We start from the raw sequence: 26,602 nt of genomic DNA, 5'->3' as shown, positions 1-26,602 counted from the left end.
TAATCTGGTTATTTGATTTGACTTTTAGACTCCTCTAATTACTTGGGTAATTGCCATGTATCCAATTCACTCTATCTGCTGTTGACAGATACCCTATTTAAAAAAATAATTTAAAAAAATTTTCTACTTTATAACCCTTTTTATCTGAGGAGATTCGAAGACTAGCCAGTTGATTGTATTGCCTAGGATATCTGATTCATTTGCTCCTCGTATTACAATTTGAGCTGCCTAAGAGAACTGATTCAGCAGTTGATTTTTCATAATTAAGTTATTGGAAAGAACTTTGAATAAATCATGCAGTTCACTCTCCCGCATCACGCTCTGCCTATTTGACACTGGAAGCTTCTCTTTTTTAATGGGCGAAGGCATGTGGCTTTCTTAATGTGCGAGCCCTAAGACAACCCAGCTGAGGTTAATTCAGCTAATACATAGAAGTTGGTTTCTTATCATGGGAACAGGTTTTAATATGCTTCAGTTTATTGCCCTTTTGAAAGAACTTTTCTCTGTAAAAGCCTCATGAACTGCTGGCCAGTCAAGTGATATCGCTCTTCTGCTTAAAATCCTTTAGCAGTTTCCTGTATCCTTCGTGATAAAGTTCAAACCCCTTAAGTTTACCACAAGAGTTTTTTGGTGGTCTAGCCCCTGCTTTCCTCTCCAGCTGCATCTCGTTTCACTCCTCTGTGCCACCCTGTTTCCAGCCCAGCCGACTAGCTCACACCTTGGTCCCTTTTTACTGGTCCCTGTTGCTGGCATCCCCATTCCCCCCTTCACACTGGGCTAACCAACCCTTATATAAAACAGAGCGCAAAATCTCCTTATTTGGGTGCAGTAGCAGAAAGAATAGAGAATTTATTCTCTGGTGGGCACTTAACCTACGTCTTTTAATTCTCTTATTTAACCCATTTGAGGGAGTTTCTGTCACTGTTGTCAGTTTACAGATGGGGAAACAGAGGCCCGGAGTGCTTAAGTCACTTGCTCAAGCAAGGTCAGACAGTGCGTTACTGTGCAGAACTGGGTCTTAAAACCAGGCTTTTCTGATTTTAAAATTGATTTACTTACCACTACTATTCTACTAACAAGAGAAACGTTTTCATATCAAAAGAGATGAAAGGGAAATGTTACAGCAATTTAGAGGAGGTATTATGTTAGCTGGAGGGATCAGGAAGGCTTTGGAAGCAGATGTCATGTGAGGTTTAGGTGCCTGAAAATAGGTGGGAAACTGTGTGAAGACTTTTGGAGGCAGGGATGGGAGGAGGGAGAGAAAGGGGCATACAGAAGAGGGGCTAGCATCCAAAAGTATAGTGTTAGGGAAGAACAGCAAGTGTCCACCGGACCTCTTGAAAATATCGTAGTCATTAACAAGACGTTTTTACTTAAACAAACTTTGTAAACTTTACCGTTGCCTAATTTGTTCCTTTAAAATGCAGATCTGTGTTGTAGGTTAATATCTCAGGGCCAGCTGTAGGAACAGGCAGGCGACTAAGTGGTAAGGCTTGTGGAAGGATGCATGGTAGGGCTTGCTGTCCCTAAGCGATTCTCTGCCTAAACTTCTTACGATTTCTGAAATTTATCTGCAGAGAATTATTCCTCTGGGTTATAAGGATTTAGTCTTCCGGAGTCCCTCAGTAAAATGTCAGTACACTCCTGAGAGTGATAGCATCTTATCTCAAAAGAATAGTTGCCACTTAACCAAGAGCAAGACCCAGCACCAGTGATGCAGAAACCCAACTGGAAAATTCACTGCGCTCTTACTGCAGGGTTTTGCCTTGTCTTGTTTGACGTTCAGAACAGTGTAGTTACTAAATATCTTTGTCCTTGAAACAGATTGCTAAGTAGAACTCCTATTTCAACACTGAAAGTAATGAAAACAGTAACCTCAGCAGTGTCTTTTAATGATCTATTATTAAAGGTAGGCACAAATAGGCTAAAGATCCTTTGCCTCTATAAGCAAAAATAAGGAGAATGAATCAAATAAAAGGTAGCTTAAGCCAAGACAAACAAACAAAACCTTTTCAACCCCTTATATATTTCAGGCGTAATTGTTTTCTGATTGACCTAGATGTATCCACTAACAGAAGTTACAGTGTCAGCTGATATGCTTGATTTGCTTAATAAAGCCCTTTTGTAAAGTTTATAATTTTGACATTCTTGATTGTAGAATGGAGTCAGTTGCTAATTTTTTATAGTGCTTTTTAGATGTCTAGGTTAAAAGAACTAATAACTTTTAAAAAAGTGATTATATCAAGTTTCTATAGTTGCAGCACCATTCATAAAAGCATTACCAATTTCAGAATTTGAGTATTTTATTGGGGAAAAAAATGTTAGGAAATGTGTCAGTCTTCCTGGAATTTCATCGGTGGAACTCAGTAATGTTAGCAGCACCTAACTAACAGCCTGTGCTGTCCAACATTTTTTACAGTAGTAATATTGTGGAAGACAAAAAAATTGAGACATCAAAAAGTTGATCCCCGTGTCTTTTTGCATATGATAGGATACTTTAAAAACACTTTGAGGTTAATTTTTTATTATAAGTTACAGGTGTACACTATAGTGATTCACAGTTTTCAAAGGTTATACTCCATTTATAGTTATTATAAAATATTGGTTATATTATACATGTTGTACAATATATCCTTGTAGCTTATTTTATACCTAATAGTTTATACCTCTTAATGCCCTACCCCATGTTGCCCCTCCCCCCCCACTGGTAACCACTAGTTTGTTCTCTATATCTGTGAGTGTGGTTCTTTTCGTTATATTCACTAGTTTGTTGTATCAATATTTTTTAGATTCCACATATGAGTGATACCGTATAGTATTTGTCTTTCTCTGTCTGACTTGTTTCACTTAGCATAATGCCCTCCAATTCCATCCATGTTGCTGCAAATGGCAAAATTTCATTCTTTTTTATGGCTGAGTAGTATTCCATTGTGTGTGTGTGTGTGTGTTTTATATATATATAATATATAGTATGTGATATACATATCTCTCTCACATCTTCTATATCCATTCATCTGTTGATGGACACTAGGTTGCTCACATATCTTGGCAATTGTAAATAATGCTGCTATGATCATTGGGTTGCATGTATCTTTTCAAATTAGTGTTTTTGGGTTTTTGGATATATTCCCAGGAGTGGAATTGTCGGGTCATATGGTAGTTCTATTTTTAGTTTTTCGAGAAACCTCCACACTGTTCTCCACAGTGGGTGCGCCAATTTACATTCCCACCAACAGTGTAGGAGGGTTCCCTTTTCTCCACATCTTTGCCAACATTTGTTATTTGTATCCTTTTTGATGATGGCCATTCTGACAGGTGTGAGGTGATATCTCATTGGGGTTTTGATTTGCATTTCCCTGATGATTAGTGATGTTGAGCATCTTTTCATGTGTCTATTGGCCATTTGTATGTCTTTTTTGGAAAAATGTCTATTCGGTTCTTCTGCCCATTTTTTAATTGGGCTGCTTGTTTTTTGGTGTTGAGTTGTATGAGCTGTTTATATATGTTGGATATTAACCCCTCATTGGTCATATCATTTGCAAATATTTCCTCCCATTCTGTAGGTTATCTTTTCCTTTTGTTGATGATTACCTTTGTTGTGTAAAAGCTTTTACGTTTAAATAGGTCCCCCCTTTTTTGGCCTTTATTTCCTTTGTTTTAGGAGATAGACCCCCCAAACTATTGCTATAATTTATGTCAAAGAGTGTTCTATGTTTTCCTCTCGAAGTTTCATAGTATCCAGTCTTACATTTAGGTCTTTAATCCGTTTCGAGTTTATTTTTGTATATAGTGTTAGAGAATGTTCTGATTTTTGAAATAAAGTAACTTTGGTTAGAGTAGATTTCTAAATATTTTTCAGGGTTATAGGATGCCTTTGAGAATATGATAAAACTTATAAACTCTATCCCCAGATAAATATATATGTGCCCTTGGGCTTCCCTGGTGGCGCAGTGGTTGAGAGTCTGCCTGCCGGTGCAGGGGACACGGGTTCATGCCCCGGTCCGGGAAGATCCCACATGCCGCGGAGCGGCTGGGCCCGTGAGCCATGGCCGCTGAGCCTGCGCGTCCGGAGCCTGTGCTCCGCAGCGGGAGAGGCCACAGCAGTGAGAGGCCCGCGTACCGCAAAAAAAAAAAAAAAAAAAAAAAAAAAAATATATATATATATATATGCCCTTAACCATAATTTTGCATATATTTCCTGAGATTTATCAACCCCTTAAGTCTGTCCATGGGTCCCTGGCTTCCGGGAGTTAACTGTTTCCCTAAGTGCACTGCATCTTTACTTTGTGCTTAGACCGTAGGTCAGTTACTGGCAATAACTATCACGAGAGGGAAAAGATAACTGGAATTAAGTGTTGTGATGTGGGAATATTACCTTTTAACTTTGAAAGTATTTGAACCTAAAACTCCCAGGTGTCATAGGTCGTGATTTTGATTTGAAGATTCCACTCAGCTGTATTCTCTTTCTCAGTGTTTGAAACGCCAAGGTGTAGTTTAGCAGCAATTTGGAAATTTAAGCCACGTGACACTTTCTGTGTAATGTGAATGTTTTGTGCTATTTCCCACATTTTGTATTTGTCAAAAAAGTTTAAATTAACATCAGCATATAATAAAAGTAAACTTACTTACCTGGGCTGATGCCCGTTTTTAAAATTTTTTCATTCAGAATTGATTTTCTGCCATAGTTTTTAACATCATTAATTAATCATCATGATGGCTTGGCTTTTCTACTCTTGCCCAGTAGATGGTACTGTCAGCTTTATTTTGAAATATTCTGGTTTCAGAGTTGGTCATTTAAAATTTTTTTTTTTTTCAAAAAGTAAAGTTATTTTTAGCTCTTTCCCTTCCAATTGACTTTTTACCACCTCCTAAACTGACATTTTTAGGTGAACCCACTAGGTTTAGTTTATACATGTTACCTGGGAACTCGTATCTGGAATATGAAATGGGGAGAAAACATTTTCACCTTCCGTAACTATGTCACTTGTTCAGTCTAGAAAGCTTTTCATAATTGTAGACTATGTGCAGAAAATTGTTTAAGGTGCTATTTTCACCTGGTGGAAAGAATAATTAGTTGTAAATTTTGCTTATGATGTTTCTGACTTGTAGTCTGAATCTAGTTTGGTAAAATAAATCATTCTGTTGGCATGTTGACCAAATAGATTTTTAGATTGGGAAGTGGAAGGCCTTATTTAAATACTTCATATTTGCATGCTCATCTATATTTCTGTGAGAGATCTAAAAACTTTAAGCCGAAAGTTTTATAATCCTTTTGAATTTTGAGCTTTCTAGCTCTTCATCCCCTGTCAAGATTAGTGGATCCCTAATGTCATTCTGTTTTATGGAAAAACAGAAGGAATACAGAATAACTTTGACCTTCATGAATGTGAGAGTAAACCTAGCTGTTTCAAAGAGAATGGGGCCCCTGCACACAGGTAGTGGTTAAAAGTCTTCAACACGTAAACTGTATGTCCAGGAGATTGCAGAAGAATACTTGGTTTGAGGCTCTCCATGAGGTGAGAGGAAATTTTCAATATTTGGGGTCAAAAATGCCCATGAAATCAAGATGCCCTTACTTTTTAGTGATAAAATTGGCCTGAAGCTAGTAAGCTTGTTCATATCTCATAGATATTACCAGTGGTTTAGTTTAGGAGGACTAGAAGTGAATGAACATAACAGAGAATTCTAAAGAGCAGTGAAAGAAAGAGGAGGTATAGGGCCGGGGGTCCCATGACTCATGCTTAGCCTTCCTTCCTCAGATCTTGGAATATGGGGATAGGGACATGCAAGTCACAGTTTCTAGAATGATATTTCTGCTCTTTGAACTAGGTGAACTTGGGTGAGACAAGTTGATTCCTGGGAAAACAGTAATTCTCCTTTTACTAACTTTGATCATCAAATAAGCAGTAATATGAAACAAGAAAAACAGTCTTAGCAAAAAAAAAAAAAAAAAAAATAGTGTTTGAAATTATAAGCCATATAAGTGAGCTGGCAACTCCATAGGCCAGTGCAGGGGTGGTTGTTTGTATCCTTAAGAAGTTCTTTGTTGCATTGTTCTATTCCCCCTTCCTGAAATTCCAAAATTGGTAAATGCAAAGGGCTTAATAGCGGTAGTGGGCTTTTCTGGATATAATTGTTGAAATTAACTTTATAAAAACGTAGTTCATTTGCTTAAAGACTACATGTGCCAGCCATTAAATGATGACTTTTCTGAGCACTTTTGTAAATTTTGCCTCTTTCTACTACTATCGCTAGTTCCGTGTAAATGAGTTTGGCGCCTTGGAAGTTATTACAGATGAGAGTGAGATGGAAAATGTTAAAAAAGCAACAGCTACCACAACTTGGATGGTACCAACTGCTCAAGAAGGTAAGAACAGGTCATCTGCATTGTCCTTTTTTTTGAAGAGTTTTAATGTAAGAATATCTAAGGTTTTATAATAGGCTGGAACTTTGAAAATCCTGGGTGATCTTTGTGTCACATATTCTTAGGTAAATTTCTATGACGAAACTATTATGGAACCAGCTTTTATATTTTAAAATAACTATAAAGTGTCTTCTTTCTTTATGCCAGATCTGTCATAGCATAAGGTTAATTGGAAAGTATCAAGTAAATCCATGTTGTAATAGCCTACCCAGGTGATTTAGCCAAAAGCCTGCCACTTTTTTCTCATCTACTCCGATGGTTGTAACTAACACCTATATGCTGATGACTCCTAAATCTATATCTCCAGCCCCGACCTCTCCCCCGAGCTCCAGGCCCGTATTTCCACCTGCCTACTGGACATCTCCACCTGGATGTCCCACAGGTACCTCAAACTCCACATGTCTGAAATGCAATTCATTTTCTATTTCTTTCTCCCCTCCCCCCAACCTGCTTTTTCTTCTGTAGCCCGTAATATCAATTGATGGTAGCACCATCCACCCAGTGGACAAGCAAGAAGTCTAGGAGTCATCCTGAATTTGTTCTCTCCCAGCCCCATAGCCTGTTACCTAATCCTCTTGGTTTTTATTTCCTAAATACGTCTCAGATCTGGCCTTTTCTACCTATTATCACTGCCACTGCCTTAGTTTAGGGCCTAATCAGCTCTCACCTGAATTATTGCAGACGGGCTCCTAAAGAATCACTCTGCTTCTGATTTCCCCCAATTTATCCCGCACACCGAAGTCAGAGGAACTTGTGTAGATTGCTTATCTGACACTTCACCAACTTCTTATTGTCTCTTTAGCAAAACAGACAAAGATCTGGGTGACCCGCACCCACCTGCTTGCTTTGTGTCTTTGCTCTCTGTTCTGTTCTTTGTATGCTGTGTTCTGGCAGGGCCAGCAGCACTGAATTACATAAAATTCTCCCAACATATCATGCGGTTTCATACTTTCTTGCCTTTTGTGCTCATGCTGTTTCTTCTGGCTGGGATGCTGTTTCTCTCTTTGTCCAGTTGGTAAATTCCTCTTCGGCCTTCAAAACCCTGTTGAGGCTTTATATCAGAAAATCTTTCCTTGACCTCCCCCCGGGCCGGATGAGTCACTTCTTCCTCTGTACTACTTCTGGAACTTGTTCATGCTTCAATTATTGCATGTATCACATTTTATTATAAATATTGGTTTTCTTGTCTGTCTTCTCTTCTAGACTGTGAGCTCTCTTGGGCAAGGTCTATACTGTCATCAGTGTCTAGCGTAAATTGGTGCCTAATAAATGTTTGCTGAATGAATGATTAGCCTAACGATTCAAGCAAAAGGAAATGTGAGCTCCTAGACAATGTGGATAATTATGATTTAGGAGATCTTCTGCATTAAAAGTAAAATAGAAAGATGTTGATTCAGCCCATTAAGTAAAAGAGTCACTCATCAAAAACACGATATAACATAGATAACCCTTTAAAAATTTTGTCAAAAAGATACAGCTGCATAGGATTCTATGGATGGTTGCTTTCATCTTCTGAATTTAGTGACTCATGAAATTTTCTTCATTTCACTTTGCACTCTGTAGAAAAGGCCTTGGACAAGCTTTTGTTTACCTTTTCTGAAGAATTTTTTTTTGTGTTATGTAAATAATTTGAGTGATTCCTGTCAAGCCCATCCTCTTCTCCCTCCCAAGCGCTGTGTGGCTTGATCATTCATTCATTCATTCAACAAACATTATTCTTTTATTGTGTTGCTAACAAAATTATTAGAAGAAAAAGTCTAAATGTGTTTTGCAATGATTTCTGTCATGGTTTTAACTTTTTTTCCTTCTTTTCGTCTTCTAGTCTTTTCCGAGAAGACTGGGATGCCTTTCAGGTTGAAGGATCCAGTGAAAGTAGAAGGGCTTCAATTCTGTGAGAACTGTTGTCAGTATGGCAACGTAGATGAGTGTCTTTCTGGAGGAAACTATTGCAGCCAGAATTGTGCTCGGCATATCAAAGACAAGTAGGTTTTTGCCCCCATTCCATCTATAAAATGAGTTTTAGAGTCCAAGGGCCTGGTGCTTGGGAATACAGAGGTTTTGTGCTCTCTGATGTCTGTCATCCAAGAACATCTTTTTTTCCCCCAGAGACTTTCCCTTTGGAGACACTTGGACCCTGATCCCACTACTGGACTGGTGTCTTTGGTCATGTCTGAACTGAGTTGTGCTGTTCACGTCGTAGCTGCAATACAACCTCTGCCTCTTTCTTTATAGCCTTTTGTTTACATTAATTTTATTGCTCCCCAGCCAAGAGTATTTAGATTTCTTTGGGCTACATACACTTTTTAATGATACTCCTGTTTGTGGAAACACACTTCTGTTTATATTTTGGGAGGTCTTAGGTAATTCAGCTAAAACTCCACAAATGGACTGAAGCTTCCCCTGACTGAGAATCCGCTGAATGGCCATAGTGAGTAGTGTGGTAGTTGTGTTACTGCTGATCTCAGGATGGACTGAGGATTCCGAGTCAGGGCCGTCAGCTGTGACTGACGGTGGTGTGACTGCCATTGGGAACTGTCTGACGAGGTCAGCTTATCACCAACAAGGTGTATTTCCTGTGCATACTTGCGTACTACAAATAAATGACTTGGCATTTATGTTTGAGTGGAGTTTCCCATGTGTTTCAGTCAGAACAGGCTGGAGAATTTTCTGTTTTCGTTAGCCACCTGATGTTTCACAAAGTTACACTTGGCCTTTTTCAGTTGGACTTGGCATTCTTAATAATTGCTAGATCCTTGCTTTAAAATTACCCCTGAAGACTAGAATATCTCTAAATAATCGATTCTTTCATTAGTATGAATGGCAGCTGTGGAAGACAAATAATTTTAAACTTGTTAGAACCTGTTTCACCTGTAGTGCTGGTGCCCTTTTAAAATTATATCATTAACTACATAATTATAATAATTATATAAATTAATACGTAAGCTAATTTCCACTTTCTGTCTTGACAGTGTTATACATGAGGGTGGTTTGAAGTGTTTCTTATCTGTGATATGTACACCATTCTCCTGGTGGTTAAATATTTTTTTTAATGAGTTTTGCGTTGCTAATCAACATGCAGATATTTGATGGGTATTGTCTCCTGTCACTTTTTTGGGTTTATAAATTCAGCAGAGATCAGAAGGAAGAAAGGGACGTGGGAGAAGACAATGAGGAGGAAGATCCTAAGTGTAGCCGGAAGAAGAAGCCCAAGTTATCTCTGAAAGCGGACTCCAAAGAGGAGGAAGAGCGAGATGAGGAGACGGTTAGTACCCACAGGGCCGCGCTTTTGCGGGTAGGACCGCGGCCCAAGGCACCGGCTCTGGAGCCAGTTACCCGAGTTCACATGTTGGTTCCGTGACCTTGTTTCACCATCAGGAGGTTACCCACCTACCCTCTCTGTGTCACTGTCCTCATCTCAAGATGGGAGTTATAAATAGTAGTAGCCCTTCCTCAGGGGGAAGAGGTAGACAGATCTCATAAAACGATGTGAGTAGGTATAAAATGGCAGATGAATGTCAGGTATATTTAGCTAAAACTAATTCACAATATGCTAATTAAAACATAAACATCCCCTCTCTAAAATATTTATTAGTAACTCTATATGAAAAGGGAGCTTTGAGGTCTCAAAGCATTTTCCTTAAGATCAATATTGAGCAACGATGATTGGCTAGTCACTGTTTTTAGGAGTTGGGAATGCAGGGATGAATATGACAGCAGGAAGACAGGGTTTCTTTTCTCAGGGACATTACATTCTTGTTAAGGGGACATAAAATTAACAAAATAAACAGGGGCAGTATCAACCTGTGATGAGCGCTATGCCGAGAATTACAATAGGGCATTAAGATGATCTGACTGCTTTAAGTTGGGTTGTCAGGGAGGCCTCCTAGGGAGGGTGGCTTGGACAATGTGATCTGAATGATAAGAAGGAGCCTGGTGTAAAGTTGGGAGTCAGAAGCCCCGTGGGGCAGTGGAATTGCTAGGGAAAAGACCATAAGGTAAGAACCCGTGTAGCATGTCTTGTTTAAGGAAATAAAGAAGAAAAGGTAGTTGAGCCTTGAGGGCTAGGGGAGAATGGAGTAAGATGAGGCTGAAGAGTTCTTTGTGGTGCAGGGCTTTATGGTAAACCAGAGTAATGGGTTTTCACTTTATGCTGAGTATGATAGGAAGCCATTGGAAAGTTGAAGGCAGGGGAATACTTTGATATGATTAGTGTTTTAAAATGATCACTCTAGCTTTGACATGTGAGAGCAAGAGTAGAATCAGGGAAACCAGTTAGGAGTTTATTGCAGTGACTAAATAAGAGGGCTGTTTAAGATAGAAGTCGGTGGATTTGAGGTAGATGCTAAAGGTAGGGTTGTCAGGGTGTGTGAGGGAAAGAGAAGAATCAGAGATAGCTCTTAGCTTTTTGGATTGAACTATGGACTGGCTAATCATGCCGTTACTTGAGACTGGGAAGGCCAGAGTGGAGTATAGCATCTAGAGTCCTTTGGCCGTCGTGAGTTTGAGATTCTTACTAGACATCCAAGCGAAGATCCCAAGTAGGCATCTGGATACATGAATGTGGAGCCAGGGAAGAGGTCAGGGCTGGAGATATGGATGAGGGATGTTCGGCAGACAGACGATCTTTAAAACCTAGGGAGAATGATTAGATAAAGAAGAGAAGGGGATTAGGTTGCAGGAGATGTCAGCAGAGGGACTGTGAAAGAGGGGCCAGTGAGGTGTGAGGGAAGCCAGAACAGAGTGGTCCAGGAGCTGAAAGAAGAAAGTGTTTCAAGGAGGTGGGAGCTGTATCTGTACTATAACAGAGTGTAATTCTTGGAAATGTTCTTATTTTGTAAGGACCTCAGGCCAAAAGCAACACAGTTCTCAAGTGACCTATATTCTTACTTTCTTTTAAAAGCTATGAAGTGAAATTGAAGAAGAGTCCAAAAAAAAAAAAAAATAATGCTTTCTGACAGCTCTCTAACTTTTCATTGGTGCCAATTTCATGAACTTTTTAAAATCATAAACTTTTCTTCCTTATTGTAGGAAAACAAACAAGATGGAAGAATCCTGAGGGGTTCGCAGAGAGCCCGAAGGAAAAGGCGAGGTGATTCGGCTGTATTAAAGCAGGGTGAGTTGATGAAAGGAAGGTTTTATTTGTAACTTTATGAAGCTGAAAATATTTCACACAGGTACACATTTTAGTCTTAATCGTAGTGCACACTATGGCAGTTAAAGGATCGTTTGGGGGTTCTCTTTGATTAAATTGTGTCAATAAAAATTAGAGTTTAGAAGAAGTAGATAAGGGGGAAAAGTGGAAATTAGCAACTTTTGAGTAGTGTCAGGGCAAACTTGAGACCACTTTCCATTATTTATTTTTCCATCCAGTAGGTATCTTTCACTTACGCACTTTGACTAAAACCTCTGTTCTTATTCATTTCCTAAGGTTGTAGATTTTTAAAGTTTCCTCTCAACCATGACCTCCTGACCTGGTACCTTTTTTTTCCTTCGTTCCTCAAGGAACACTTTATTCTCATGAGGAATCTAGTCCTTTATGCTCATGAGGCCCTGCCCTTCAGTACTTGGTGGATGAACTCGCTGCCTTATTCATCGTGGACCTTGGGTCATCTCCATAGAAGCCTCCGTGTGCCCCACTAGGCTGTATCCAAAGGAAGGACCTGCCACATCTGCCTGGCCGGTCCTCCACGTTAGGTCACTGTACTTTGCACAGTCCCGTTCTGACCTGCCAGTCACATTGTCCCTGCAGATCAAGGCCTGAACCCAGCGCTCCTCTTCCGGGTTTGGCTGCATTCCTCGCTCGTTCAGCTCTTAATTCTGCAAAAAGAGTTTGAGATATTTCTACCTGCGTCAAACACACAGCCTAACTTTTACATTTTGGGGGAGGTGACCTTCTATCTTATGTCACTGAAATTAAAGGGAGTAAATTCTCAGTTACTCTGCACTCTGCCTCAAAAGTGTCTTTATCCTGACTCTCCCTTCTACTCTCAGGGCTCTGGCCCTTCTGTGACCTTGTTCCTTCAGTCATTTCCCCCTCTTAGGTGTTCCTTTTTTTTTTTTCCTCTTCATGAACTTCATCATTGCCTGTTGCAATCTCATCCCCAAAATACCATTCCCCCAATTTTAATACCCATCAAGCTGTTATACCCTTCCTTTCATTTTCATTTTTTGTCAAATTAATCCCAAATAAAATTGATATTAGCCGACTCCATATGTTTATCATTTATGTATTCTTTTGCTACTTCAATTTGTTTATCATTTATGTATTCTTTTGCTACTTCAATTTGGCCTTTGGCACCTTGATTTTTTTTTTTCCCTTTTTTTTTTTTTTTTAATCTTGGAGAAAGATTAGCAGTCAGTCCCTAACCACTCAGTGCACTGACCTTTTCTCAGTCCTCAACTTCTTGATTCCTTAGGAAAAAAAATTTTGAGCATCCTGCTTCTAGAAGAAGCTCTTACTTGCTGTAGCTTCCGTGGTACTGTTCTTTCTTGGCTTCCTACTACATCTTCTTCATTAACCTTAAGTTCTTCTGCTTCTTTTCTCTACACTCATACCTGGATATACACACAGTTCACTTGTTAGCTCTCATTTCTTTGGAAGAGGAGCCAGGAAAAGAGATTGAGAAATACCAGCCACGAAAGTAAGAGAAGAGCCAGGCCTGGGGATAGTTACGGAAGTGAGAGTTCATAGTGTACCACTCTGATTTCTTAGATTTGGAAATTCTGTCATTTTAGTTTCATTCGCTTTTCAGGTTTGCCTCCTAAAGGAAAGAAAGCGTGGTGCTGGGCATCCTACCTGGAAGAGGAAAAAGCTGTGGCAGTGCCAGCAAAGCTGTTCAAGGAGGTACAGGCCCTTCTAGAAATACTGTCCATAACGCTTCTCTGGAATTGGTACTGCCATTTCTACTGTCTGTTTAGGAAATGTGACGTGGGATAATTCCTCAAACATATTATTTTTCACATGTGGAGGGGTGCCTCCGAGGGCAGCTAGCATTTATACGCACACCTTCCCCAGTGCCGTGTGCGTGAGCACACCTCATGCACGCACACGCGTGTGCTCTTTCTTCTCAGTAGTTACCAGGCTTTCTCACTGATTTTAAAAGGGGTGTTTCTACTACTACTGAAAAACTAGTAGATGAAGAACTAGCGTAAAATTTCATGTCAACATCATGTCTTTGGGAGAATAAAAATGAGTTACTGTGGTTTACGTAATATCACAACAAAACATTGAAAGATGGGCTACTGTATAACTATGGAAAAATATTTTATCATAAGTGAGTTAAAATCAATAAAAGTAGTTCTGAGTGGGAACTGCTCTCTCTGGGCTAGACCACGGGTCAGTAAACTTTTTCCATAAAGGACAGTAGAAAATATTGTAGGCTTTATGGGGTATGTGGTCTCAGATGTAACAACTCAACTCTGTTCTTGTAATGAAAGTAGCTAGAGACAATACATAAATGAATGAACATGGCTGTATTCCAATAAAATTTTATTTACAAAAACAGGTGGTGGGCTGGATTTGTCCCTTAGACCGTAGTTTGCTGACCCTTGGTTTAAATGATTTAATTATATTTAATCATGGTATGTAATAAATCTGCCATCAATACTTTGTTATATATATGTATGAACACAGAGATTTTAAGAAGTGGTGAGTATTCAATAAAGTTTTTTAAAAAAATGGTGAATAGTAAATGTTGGGATGATTACATCTACATTAAAATATTTAATATGTAATAGTAATTGCATATGACTTGTTCTGTATAATTATTTTCTGCAACTTTGGTCCTTTGCAGAATAGACTTTTTTACAATTTTTTAAAAAAAGCTTAAATACAGCTAATTACTTGAATCAGTAATACATTCATGTGATTAAAACATGAAGGCGCTATAAGAAAATTGTATGCACATATAAGCAATATATAGACACAAATCCTCCCCTCCCTGTCTTTAACCAAATGATAACATATGTCACATACTGTTTTGGACTTTGCTTTTTGTCTGACTTAGCTTGGAGATTATTCCATCTCAGTTCATCTAACCACTTCATCAGTCTTTTATACTGATGCATCGTATTCCATCTTATGTTTGTTCCATAATACTGTAAGCTGCTCCCTATTGATTGACATATATGTCATATATGTATGTCATATATATTACATGAGTATGACACACATATGTGTGTCAGTCGGTAGGTACCACCTTAAATTATTATGGAACAGATATAAGATGAAATGCTATCTGTATGTATGGACTATATAATATATATACATGAGTCTTTTGGTAAGTAAATGCTTTGGTGAATAACCTCGTACACCTCTCCTTTAGCACATATGTGGCTATCTCTGTTGGATAATTCCCCAGGATTAGAGTTGCTGAGTCAAAGAGAATGTTCTTTTTTATGGATATCATGAGATTGCTAGAGGTCGTGCAAGTTTATGTCCCTATTAGCGATGTATGTGTGCATCTCTTTCCCTAGAGCCTTGCCAAAGCACTGCAACCAAACTTTTTGATCTTTATCAGTCTGACAGGTGAAGTATATTTTACTGTAATTTTACTTTGTATGACTCTTATGGGGGAGATTGAGCATCTTTTTAAGTCGATAAGACATTTAAATTTCCTTTTCTGTCACCTGTTTATAGTCTTTGTGCATTTTTCCATGAGATGACCCAGTGATCCTTTTCTTCTGGATTTTTAGGAGTTGTTTATGTATTTGGTTGTATAGTCTTTATTGAAGAATGGTGATCACTCACTAAAACTGCTGTCATTTTGCATTTTAGTATCAATCTTTTCCATATAACAAAAATGGGTTTAAAGTTGGCATGAAATTAGAAGGTGTGGACCCTGAGCATCAGTCCGTGTACTGCGTCCTCACTGTGGCTGAGGTAAGCTTTGCCTCATCTTTATTTTTAAAACAAAATAGTGATTATAGGGATTTAATAATGGGAAAAGGTGCCATTTGTTGAGTGCTTACTTTATGCCAGGCGCGGTGCTTAGCGTTTTGTAAACATTACCTCATTTAATCTTTGCAAGAACCCCTTTTCATCCCTGTTCTATAGATGAAGGAACTGAGGCTCAGAGAGGTTAAGTGAGGTATACAAGGCCACACAGCTTCAAAGTCGTAGAACCAGGATTTGACCCCTGGTCTGTCTGACGCCATAGGCTTTACCATACCATGTTCCTTAACATAAGGAACAGACCAACGGATATTTATATTACTTTCAGTATTTCAAGGTATCTCTTTGAAATTTTTCACGAAAAGATGTCCAAGTCAGTTAGGTATATCTTAGTCCAATATATTACTGAAAGCTCTTAGAATTTTTTTTTTCCTTTATGTGCTTGCCTCCTTCTTGTTCTCTTCCTTGAGTCAGGGGTATGTATCTTTTAAAATTTTCCTCAAAGAATAAGACCATCATGTGTATTAGTTTTAGTTATCATAGTTTTCCTTCATTGACTCAGTGGACTTGTAAGAAGTTTGGCTCCTACACAACACAGTCTCATCTGATAGCTGGATGATGACAGTCACCATAAATAATAACATACTGTTACATAGCCTGTACCACGGGGCAGATGCTGATCTGAGTGTTTTCCATGTATTAGCTTATATAGTTCTCAGAACAATTGAGATTTATGAAAACATTCAGTAAGTATAAACTGCTTTTAAGAAGTTGGCTGTAAAAGACAAGGGAAACTTTTTAAGGGAGGGGTGTGTGTGTGTGTGTGTGTGTGTGTGTGTGTGTGTGTGTGTGTGTGTGTTTCAACACTTGGTTTTAAAGGAAATTTATTTTAGTTTGTCTAGTTTTTTTTTTTTTATCATTACAGTAATGTTTGCTCATCCTGGAAATGTCAGCTGGTGTAAGAGTATATATAATTAAAAAACAGAAGTTCTGTGTCCACCCTGTTTTCCTCATTCTGTATCCCAAAGATAACGACACTTATGAGTTCATGGTGTTCCTTCCAGATGTTTTCTCTGCATGTAAAAATATGTATAAATATATTTTTCTCTTTTTTACATGTAAGTGATATCATACATAATATTATGCAACTTGCTTTTGTGACACTGTATCTTATATATTATATTATACATATATAATATTTTTAACCAGTGAGTAGTATTCCATTTCACTGAATTGCTGCAGTTTATTTAATTGTTCTCATATTGATGAACAACTGAGTGGTCTTCACTTTCTCATTATTACAAACAGTGCCTCTGTGAGCATCGTTTTATTCGGTGGTTTTTTGTTGGCTTTTTTAAAAATTTGTTTTGTTTTGTTTTTTGCATAGTGAGTATGTCTGTAGGAGCCATCCCTAGAATTACCAGGTTGAAAGTTAAGGATGTTTAAATTCTGATGCATATTGCTATTTTGTGCTCCAAAAACGTTTATCAGTTGTTAGATTTTCACCAAGAGTGTACAAGAATTTGTCTAAGCCTAAAACATAGTTTTTTCTTTACTTTTTCTTGCTCTCTCCCTCATCCCTCCCTTTTTGTTGTAATGAGAAGAGACTGGCTAGAGAATGCTTGAATTCTGAAGAAGTCATTGGGGAGCAGAGGATTGGAAGGCTCAGAGAGAGGAGATAATTGACAAAGAAGGGATGGGAGAAGATGGGATCCAGAGTATATGAGCAGATCCAAGCCTTCGCCAGCAGGGGGGGTCTCTCCTTGAGTTCTGCAGGGGAGAGCAGGAAAGGATGGGTGTGGTGGGCGTGGGCAGGTTTGCCAGTTTGGAGGCAACTTCTGGAGGTAAAGCGTCAGCTGAGATTGACGATAGAGATAGTGGGATTGGTAGCTGAAAGAGAGGGAGGAGGTTTAAAAAGGCCGTTGTGAAGAATGGGAGAGGGAACTGGCCAGGCATGTCTAGAAGGATTGCTGTGCAGTAGGGAGAGTGCGGTAAACAGGTACATTTGCTTCACGTTATTTATGGTAGTTATATTCCGTAAATACTACTGAACCATTGCACTTAGGGGAAATACCAGGGTTAGGTTCCTGGGAGCCTCTGGTCACAACATTCTCGTCAGCCGATCAGCACTAACCTTGTTTTATGTTTCTGTGTGAAGACAACCTGTTTGTCTATTGTTGATTCCGTAACATTGAACTCATGGCCACCAGCGCTGTAACTTATGCCTGATGAAGCTTATCTGTTACACAGATCTTCCCTGTCAGGCACTTGCTGGCCCTCTTGTACTTAGGAACACTACCTAGCACTTCAGTACTAGGCTTAGGGGCGGTTTTAAATAGCAAAATCACAACAAAATGCACAAAACATGAAAAAACGTGACACTAAATAAGTAGGTAACATAGAGGACCCTTGCTTGTACGGTGAGGTACAAAGCACGAAGGCAGAGCATCTTGCCTTGTTCAGCCTCAGCTGGAAACTTGCACGATGGGTGAGTCAGATTTTTCACCACTCTGTGCATGCACGTGTCCCAAGACCCCACACATATTATTTTGGGGTTACAAATGTATGTTATCAAGGTGAATTTGCAAATACGGAAACCATGAATAATGAGGATTGACTGTGTGTCATCTTTTTCCCTTAGCACCAGTCCCTAGACCAGGTATAGGTGCAGACTGCGTGGATACTTGGGATAATGGAATTTTGTCAGACAACATCTTAGGGCAACAATTTAAAATGTTGATAAAATATTTTAAGTGACTGCTAAGGAAGGAGGCTCCAGAGAAAGGAAGATGCTAGGGAGAAAGTAGAGGAATAAATGTGAGATGCTAGAGTTTTCATTGAGATTCAGAAGGAAGTGTATCGGGAGTAACTGGGTTAGCAAACTGAATGGATGTGTTAATGTAATCGTTGAAAGGCAGCGCAGTTTCTGATGGGACAAGATCCATGGGAGAAGAGGAAGTGCAGGGAGAAAGAGCTGCGGTATTGGCTGAGTCACCCATGTGCCTGGTGGAACTACTCAGGATGGAAAGGAAGAGAGTGAGCCAATGCTTAGCGTGATGAGTGACAAGGGATGTTTGGGGGGTAGTATGCAGGATGATGAGGGCGAAGTGGTGCAGCCACATGGCACAGGTCTCAGAGGAGCAGGGTGGAGAACAGGCCCAGGAGCGTGGTGTGGCCTGAGGCAGGAGGCCACGCTTGGGCCTCGGAGGGATGGAGAGTAGGAGAAAGAGCAGCCTCCACTTGAGGGAAGGCTTCAGAGGGAGGAAGCAGATGTGCCTTTGAGCAAGGAAGTTGAGGGTGGAGGAGGCTGTTTACCAAAGGTTTTCGGAGGGCTTGAGCTATAGTAGAGAGATTACAGGGGGAGTGGTGGGAAGTTGACAGCACATGGGGCAGAAGCTCAGAGCAGTATGACCCTGAAGGATTGAAGGGATAAATTACTGAAGGGGCTTGTTTCTTAGGCATTGACCAGAGACAACTGAGGGTCAGGCAGGGTGGGCCTGCCCAGCTCCAAGGATTGTAAGAGAAGCAGCCCCTGAGCTCCTCCTTGGCATGGGATGGGTGGGGGGCAGCCACCTACCCTTCTTGGACGATCGTGCTTCTAGAGACCCCAGTCTTGGCTCTGCAGGGTGTTCTTATCTCTCTGGGGGGAGTCAGCTTATTTTCACTTTTATATATGTAGCATTAATAACTTCTATATTTTTATTTTTATTTATTTTTTTGCGGTACGCGGGCCTCTCACCACTGTGGCCTCTCCCGTTGTGGAGCACAGGCTCCGGACACGCAGGCTCAGCGGCCATGGCTCACGGGCCCAGCCGCTCCGCGGCATGTGGGATCTTCCCGGACCGGGGCACGAACCCGCGTCCCCTGCATCGGCAGGCGGACTCTCAACCACTGCGCCACCAGGAAAACCCTACCTTCTATTTTTTTTAAATGCTAATATATAAGATAAAATATTTAAAAATCCATCATTCCTTTTTGCCTCTTCTTCCCCACTTCTCAAAACAAATCATTGTTAATATTTGGCATCTGTCCTTCCAGACTATTTTTTTTACTGTGAATTTACATATATATGTGTGTAAGTATGTATATAAATGTGTGTCTAAATACATATACTTTTGTGTGTGAGTCCATGTATGTATATATGTGTGGGCATATGTATATATGTATACACACATAATAACATATATATACCCACAGAAACATGCATAAATACATACATGGACTCACACGAATATAATTTTTCTCGTAAACTGTGACTCACTCTGTAAGTTTGTTCTGCCGCTTGAATTTTAACAGTATGCCCTAGAGAACTCTTCATGGCAGTAACCGTACAGCTTCCTGATTACTTTAGGATTGTGAATTGCCCTGGCTCCGCGCTCTAATCTCAAGCTTCTTGTTCAGACTTCTGCAAGGCAGGTGCCCTGGAGTGGTTAGAGGTCTGGTGTGGCGTGTGGTTCCACTTGAACACATCTGCTGTGCTAGTGGGAAGGAGACTGAGAGGCTGAACTGTCTTGAGAGCCCAAGGCCAAGCGTGACCCAGCGAAGACCCCAGAAACCTACATAACCTTTTTTTTTTCAACTGAGAACTCCCCCGGGTGGGGCCCTAATTTAGGCAGATATGTGGCATCAGCATTCGGCATGCATTACATAGAGTGAGTTTTCACTGGATTCCAGGGAGCCTGTCTCATCTGAGTATGAACTGGGGAGGCTTTTCTTTCTTTCTCCCCACTCTGCTACTAGTGGAGAGGAGAATAAGTTGACTTCTCCCCATGTCTGCACCAGCCATGGTCTGGCTGGATATCGCTGTGTGTGGAGCTTTATAAAGGACAGAGAGCTAGCACTGAGCCAGTGCACGGCAGGGCACCCACTCTGGCACCCTGCAGGAGCTGTGCGCCCTGAGCTGCCAGCTCCCCTGGGTAGCATGTGCCTGTACAATGTAGGGAGTGAACAGAGGACTTGTCTGCGTGGGAGAATTGTCACCCAGGATGCACGTGCTCCTGGTGGAACTGAGGATGATGCCAGAACACTGTAGCTCAGCTCTTCCCAATGTAATAGCCTTTGCTTTTAGATTTTGTTATTTGTTCGCTTGTTTTTGTGGCTGTTAACAAGGGTGCTTTGATTAACATAATCCATATCATACTTGATATCCATGTTAATTTATTTTTGTACATGTGCAGAAATATTCTGGGCCTTTTGTTTTGTTCTGTTTTTCAATCGACCTCCTTTACCTGTTTCAGGTTTGTGGGTACCGGATAAAGCTGCACTTTGATGGATATTCTGATTGTTACGACTTCTGGGTAAATGCAGATGCTCTGGATATTCACCCAGTTGGGTGGTGTGAGAAGACTGGCCACAAGCTCCATCCTCCAAAAGGTATTGTCACTTTTTAGTTTCACATTTTATATTCTGAAACACTTATTTTCTTATATCTTAATTTAGATTTTTAAGAATTCAGACTTTATGATTATTCAGGTGGGCCCAAATTTAAGCTTATTGTTAATGATGAAAAACGTTTATTAAAGTGAAAGAAATTTAGGGCTTTCCTGGTGGCGCAGTGGTTAAGAATCCGCCTGCCAATGCAGGGGACACGGGTTCGAACCCTGGTCCGGGAAGATCCCACATGCCGCAGAGCAGCTAAGCCCGTGCGCCATGACTACTAAGCCTGCACTCTAGAGCCCGTGAGCCACAGCTACTGAAGCCCACGCACATAGAGCCCGTGCTCCGCAACAAGAGAAGCCACCGCAATGAGAAGCCCACGCACCGCAACCAAGAGTGGCCCCCGCTCGCCGCAACTAGAGAGAAAGCCTGTGTGCAGCAACAAAGACCCAACACAGCCAAAAATAAATAAATTTAAAATAAAATAAAATAAAGTGAAAGAAATTTAAAAAATAGAATCCTACTTAAGAGAATAAACTATGTCCATGTACTTACTTGCATGTCACATAACATCTGCTTGATACTTAATTTTGACTACAGGTTTTAGCTACAGATTTCTATTTCATACACACACAACACATGCACAAATACATCCTTGAAATATGACTGAAATATGTTTACATAGCTAACTGTATTTACTGACATTTCAGTAAATAAAAAATCTTGAGAAATTATGCATTGAACTTACGTATCTGAATATTTAGGAGACTGGAAAGGAGAATATAACACTGAAAATCAGTTCAGCTGGGGGTTGGACTAATAGCAGTTACCCTTTTATTATTAAATTCTTTATATTACAGTCTGCCAATGCTTCTGTCTGTTTCATGTATACAAAACATCCAAGAATAACAGATCCTATCTTTTTCAGTTCATCCCTAATATATTTAATAATTTCTTATTTCCTTCCTTTTCATATTACATTCAGTATTTTTTGCTTGATGTCAAAGAACCAGGTTACTAGTTTGATATTTTTGGCCTGTCTCAGGGTTATTGGGTTTTAATGGACAAGCTATCCTTTGGTTTTAAGTGAAAAATTAATGGCAGAATGGCATTTTCAGATAACTGAAGGATCAAACAGAAGCACCTAGAAAAGTTAAGGATGAAAAAGAAAATCTGTAAGCCTTTGTATAAATTGGCCTGTTATATATGGTGAATTATTAGCTGTTCCTTTCACACCAGCCTTGGGATTTTGATGGAAGTAGAAGAGAGCACATGAGTAGATAAAATTAAATGCTCAGTTTCCTTTTTGAAGAAAATGTTGGTTTTACCAGCATTAAACATGAAATTGTGAAAATTAAGACAGGGACGTTTCCATTGTTGTAATTTGCCAACATGCTTACTTCATAAATCTTGAATTGTCATTCTTGTGGTGACAGGCCAGAAAGATGTTATCTGTTGTTATTACCATTTTTTTCCAGCTTCCCGCTTGTTCCTACAAGTTAGTCTCCCAGAGTAGAACGGGTGAGGGAAAAACAAAGAACTCAACTACTCTAGCTCACTGCTGAGGAATTCTACCTAAATACTGGTAGAAATGGTCTGGTAATAAAAAGAAGTCCATCTGAGTACAATATATGTTTGCTTTCTTACACCTTTTCTTTTCATCCATTACTATTCATTCAGAATTGAAAAACATAATATAATTTGTTGGAAATAAATACCCTGTGTATAAAAATACATAGATACAAATTATGAGTTAAATACTGTCTATTTAAAGAGTCACCTGATTGCTTGATTTTGGCATGTTGGAGTTACAGATAAAAGTAGGAAGGGAAAGCTAAAGTGTGAAATATTTTGGTATTTTACTGTGTGTTTATATGTGCTTACCCTAGGGTATAAAGAAGAAGAATTTAATTGGCAGGCTTATCTCAAGACATGCAAAGCTCAGGCTGCTCCCAAGTCATTATTTGAAAATCAGAATATAGTAAGTACCTCCAAAATACTTCTCCTTTCACAGGAAGTGGCTTTTGAGTGTTTCACTAGATAAATTACAAGGGATAACAAGAAACTAATAAATTTTATAGCTTTGGTAAATACAGTGCTCTTATCTTAATTAAACTTTAAAATTAGCTTAAAATCATCCTGAATAAATATCTGTATTTGGCCATAACATGGCTGTCTTTTTTTGTTAAATAATAAAAGGCAACATAGTATAAAACCTAGCTATAATTTACAATTAAGGTGCATAAGAAAAATTGTGCCATTTCATTGTTATTGTCACTTGGCTTTAGGAGTGCTGTTCAGATGGGATTCACATAGTGAGATGCATGTAGCCCCATTTAGGTTTGCATGCTAGGGACTATCATTTAAATCTCCTCTCCAGCTTCTAGCTCTGTTCCGTAGTGTAACAGAAGCAAAGTCTGGATGTGTTTGTATTTTCCACTTCTTGACCTGTTGGCATCTCTGAGGAGGCCTGATATGTTAGTCTTCTTCCCTACCCTAGTTCTGATCTCATTGGAAAGGACAGAGAGCAAGCAGGTGGAAAACCAAAGTCTCATCTTCATAGTTGGTAAGGGCTCAGCTGGAGTACATGCATGGTCTGTATCTGCTGGGAGATGCGTTTCTTGATTCTGAGCCCTGGGGTTGAAGAGATTTACTGGCCCTTCCTGCCTCACCAGCCAAGCCCAGGAGCGCTGGACCAGGGCAGACTACCCTCTTGCAGGACAGCTCTTGCTCCTAGAGGGGCAGAGTGGAGACTGTTATGTCCTGTAGGCCAGCTTACTCTTAAAGGTGTGACCAGTTCCTCTTTCCAGATTCACCAGTTAGGGACAGTGAGTGAGAGCGTAGAGAGAGGCAGCCATGTTTCACTAGGGATTTCCTCCAAATAAATATCAGGAGTGGGGAAAACCTTCTCACACACCCCAAATACCCTCATTTGGGAAATGACATTAACCGGGTGTTTTGAGGGCATCAGTCATGGCTGAAACATCCTCTAATCGAATTGTGAACATAAGCCAGGTTGAGTTAGAGAACTGGAGAGGGAGTGTGTGTGTGTGTGTGTGTGTGTGTGTGTGTGTGTGTGTGTGTATTTAGGTAATTAATAGAGATAATGAGCCAGGCTATTATTTTTAAATGTCTTAATTGAGAGGATAACTTAATTGCTGAAATGTAAATACTGCGTAGTCATTCGGCATCATTCTCTGTCAAGACAAGGGAGGAAGATCAGTCAGGTGGAAAACTCAGGAGCCTGCTTGCTGTCACTGCTCCAAGTTTCCTAATCCTTGTCTGGTTGTCTGGTGATGAGTTCAGTCAGGGATTTGATCCACTGCCTTGAACCATCGTCTTAAATTCTGTGCATTGCTAGCACAAAACTTAATCTTGGGCTGTGTGTTCGGTATCTAAGAGGCAATTAAGTTTTCTATTTCTAGATTCCTCTACCTCAGAATACTCAATAATTTACGGTCAGAACACTGATAAATAATTTCAGGGCTTAAATATGTAGTAACAGTATCTGTGTAGCATTAGTGCCTGATCCTTCGACTCAGACAGAACTTCACTCTAACGTATTCAGATACATGGCTGTCCACGTTTTTCTAATGATAGCTGTATAATTATAGTAAAAAGAGAGGTAACATCTACTTTGCTTAAAGTGATTAGAATAGTATCTGTGCGCTTCAGTCTGGACAGAAGGATTTTTTTTAGAAGGGCTGAAGTGATTTGTAATGTGTTGTGATTGATATAACTGATATTCAAGTACTTCTCTGAGATTCAGATACTTTTCCTCACGAAAGATTGTAAGGAATGTTTATACCTGCAGCACCTCAAGCACTAAGTCTTACTGAACTTATTATTGTCTTAGTTTCATGTCCCAGATAGCTGATAATCTGTGGATTTCCTTATGTTACAAACTATTTTGAATGGCTGTATGTGTTAACAGCCAGTTCTTTTCGTGCTGTTGTGAATAATATCTGTATTGTTGAATCAAAGTTGTAATAATTTGTAGCCTTTTGTACAGGAAGATGACCTACTTTCAATAGAGTACTCTTTTGAAAGACCTTTTCAGAAGTGGGAGTGAATTTATACTGACTTAACACACATTTTTAGCTTAAGTGCTTATTTTGTGTGAAATAATTTTCATTGTTAAGTCTGTAATAAAGGAAAAGAAAAACTGAAAGTAAACTCTACAGTAAATAAAATTTGCCTAACTCATGTAGTCATCTAAAGTATCAGGACACATGTTAAAATTAATTAACTTTGCGAGGTTGTGGGTGTGTAAGTTTTAAAGGTCCAGATAGTTAATTGGGTGTAGCAACAGGACATTTTTCTTACTGCTACTTGTTGGAAAGCAACTCTGCTGTAAAAGTGGTTCATGGTTTTTAAATTATGTGAGTACAGTTGATGGATGCCAGGCCTTCAGGCAGAGGTGCAGAGAGGGTGCAGGTCCTTGCTGTTAAGTGTGTGCTTATCTCTAATTAAATCTGTATGTTTCATAGACAGTGATCCCATCAGGCTTTCGAGTTGGAATGAAGCTTGAAGCTGTAGACAAAAAGAACCCTGCATTCATCTGTGTTGCTACGGTAACAGATATGGTGGACAATCGTTTCCTCGTACATTTTGACAACTGGGATGAGAGCTATGACTATTGGTGAGACATTTTTTCCATTGCTGTGTGCTTTATTAATTGAGTGTTTATCCAAGTACGTGATTTAAAAACAGTAATAATGCAAAGCTTATGACTGAAGTAACAGTGCTCTGTCCCACTCTTTCCCATTTCAGATTTTTAACTTTTTACCTGTTCCATACGGCGTGTATTTCTAAATAACATCCTTTAATTCTACTTCGTGATTTGTATTTTAGTTGACTTCCTCCTGTGGAAGTGCAATTCATACCACACTCCCAGCAGACACTCACACGTGAATGTATGCACAGACTCACACTTCCCCTTCATCTCATTTTTCAGGAAAATATTTTAATCTTCCTTTCATGTTTTCATGCCCAGTAGCTAACTTAACTATTTATAATTGCTGAATACAAATTATTAATTGAAGAATATTGTTTTTAATCCTTATGGGTGTTGACTATACTACATAAAATGGTAGGAGCAACATAATTATAAAATTACATAATCATAAACTAATTATAATAAAACCATGAGATTTTGATTAAGCAATTGAAATAATGACTTTTCATACCAAATTCATGTTCACTGATGAAACTACAATTCAGTTTGCTGGTGAAAGTCATTTCTGCACTGTTTAGTTCCTTTTGGAGAATACTTACAATGAGAAGTGACAGACATCTTTATAAAATAAGGCTAATGTTACAGTAGCAAATGGAGTTTAATTTATATAAATGTAGCTCAGTTTCAGGAAAGCTTGTTTCCTGTCTTTTTCAGTGTGTGTATATTTAAATATTCAGTAGAGCCATCAATAATTTCCATTAATCCTCAAATTGGATTCTCAGACAGGCATCAGTTTTACTTGCATTGTTTTAAAAAAGGAGAGACAGTGAAAGCCATTTGCTATTCAGACTTTTAAACGGTGAATTTAAAAAATCTGAATTACATGTTACATATGGTTTTCACAGAATTTTTTAAAGTAGTTCCATGATCACATCGCATAGAGTCAAGTACTTGTCAATATTTTAGTATGTTTAACCCAGCTTTTTTCTGAAAAGCATAATTTTCCTCATAGGATATCTTTTTATTCAGTTTGCAATCAAATTTATTATTGAAACATAAACCATTTCAAGTATATACAAAAGTGAGAATAATAGCGTGACCCTCCTGCAGCCATTAACTACCACCAGCGGTTACCAGTTTACATCAGTCTTGTTTCCTGTGTTTTCCTACTCCTAAATTGCCAACACCAGGATTGCTTTGAAGCAAATTCCAGATACCATGGCATTTCATC

The 26,602-nt window shown here is 39.3% G+C and overlaps 1 protein-coding gene across 7 annotated transcripts in view; it reads left to right on the top strand.

Annotated features, from left to right (window-relative positions):
• L3MBTL3 (L3MBTL histone methyl-lysine binding protein 3) overlaps positions 1 to 26,602 on the top strand; it is a 118,620-nt gene that overhangs the window by 23,478 nt on the left and 68,540 nt on the right. For 4 of the 7 annotated variants that reach the window (XM_032651697.1, XM_032651696.1, XM_032651699.1 and 1 more), the window contains 10 exons: positions 6,256 to 6,367; positions 6,732 to 6,806; positions 8,247 to 8,406; positions 9,554 to 9,686; positions 11,453 to 11,537; positions 13,177 to 13,268; positions 15,201 to 15,305; positions 20,555 to 20,690; positions 22,583 to 22,674; positions 25,184 to 25,335. In XM_032651697.1, coding sequence (XP_032507588.1) covers positions 6,256 to 6,367; positions 6,732 to 6,806; positions 8,247 to 8,406; positions 9,554 to 9,686; positions 11,453 to 11,537; positions 13,177 to 13,268; positions 15,201 to 15,305; positions 20,555 to 20,690; positions 22,583 to 22,674; positions 25,184 to 25,335 — 1,142 coding nt within the window. The remainder of the gene's footprint in view (positions 1 to 6,255; positions 6,368 to 6,731; positions 6,807 to 8,246; positions 8,407 to 9,553; positions 9,687 to 11,452; positions 11,538 to 13,176; positions 13,269 to 15,200; positions 15,306 to 20,554; positions 20,691 to 22,582; positions 22,675 to 25,183; positions 25,336 to 26,602) is intronic. The other 3 variants (XM_032651700.1, XM_032651701.1, XM_032651702.1) reach the window with 3 other exon arrangements.

The sequence above is a fragment of the Phocoena sinus genome, chromosome 12 (assembly GCF_008692025.1).
Source record: "Phocoena sinus isolate mPhoSin1 chromosome 12, mPhoSin1.pri, whole genome shotgun sequence".
In the NCBI taxonomy this organism is placed as follows: Eukaryota; Metazoa; Chordata; class Mammalia; order Artiodactyla; family Phocoenidae; genus Phocoena; species Phocoena sinus.
Note: the sequence above shows the minus strand (reverse complement) of the source record. Positions and strands in the feature narration are given on the sequence as shown.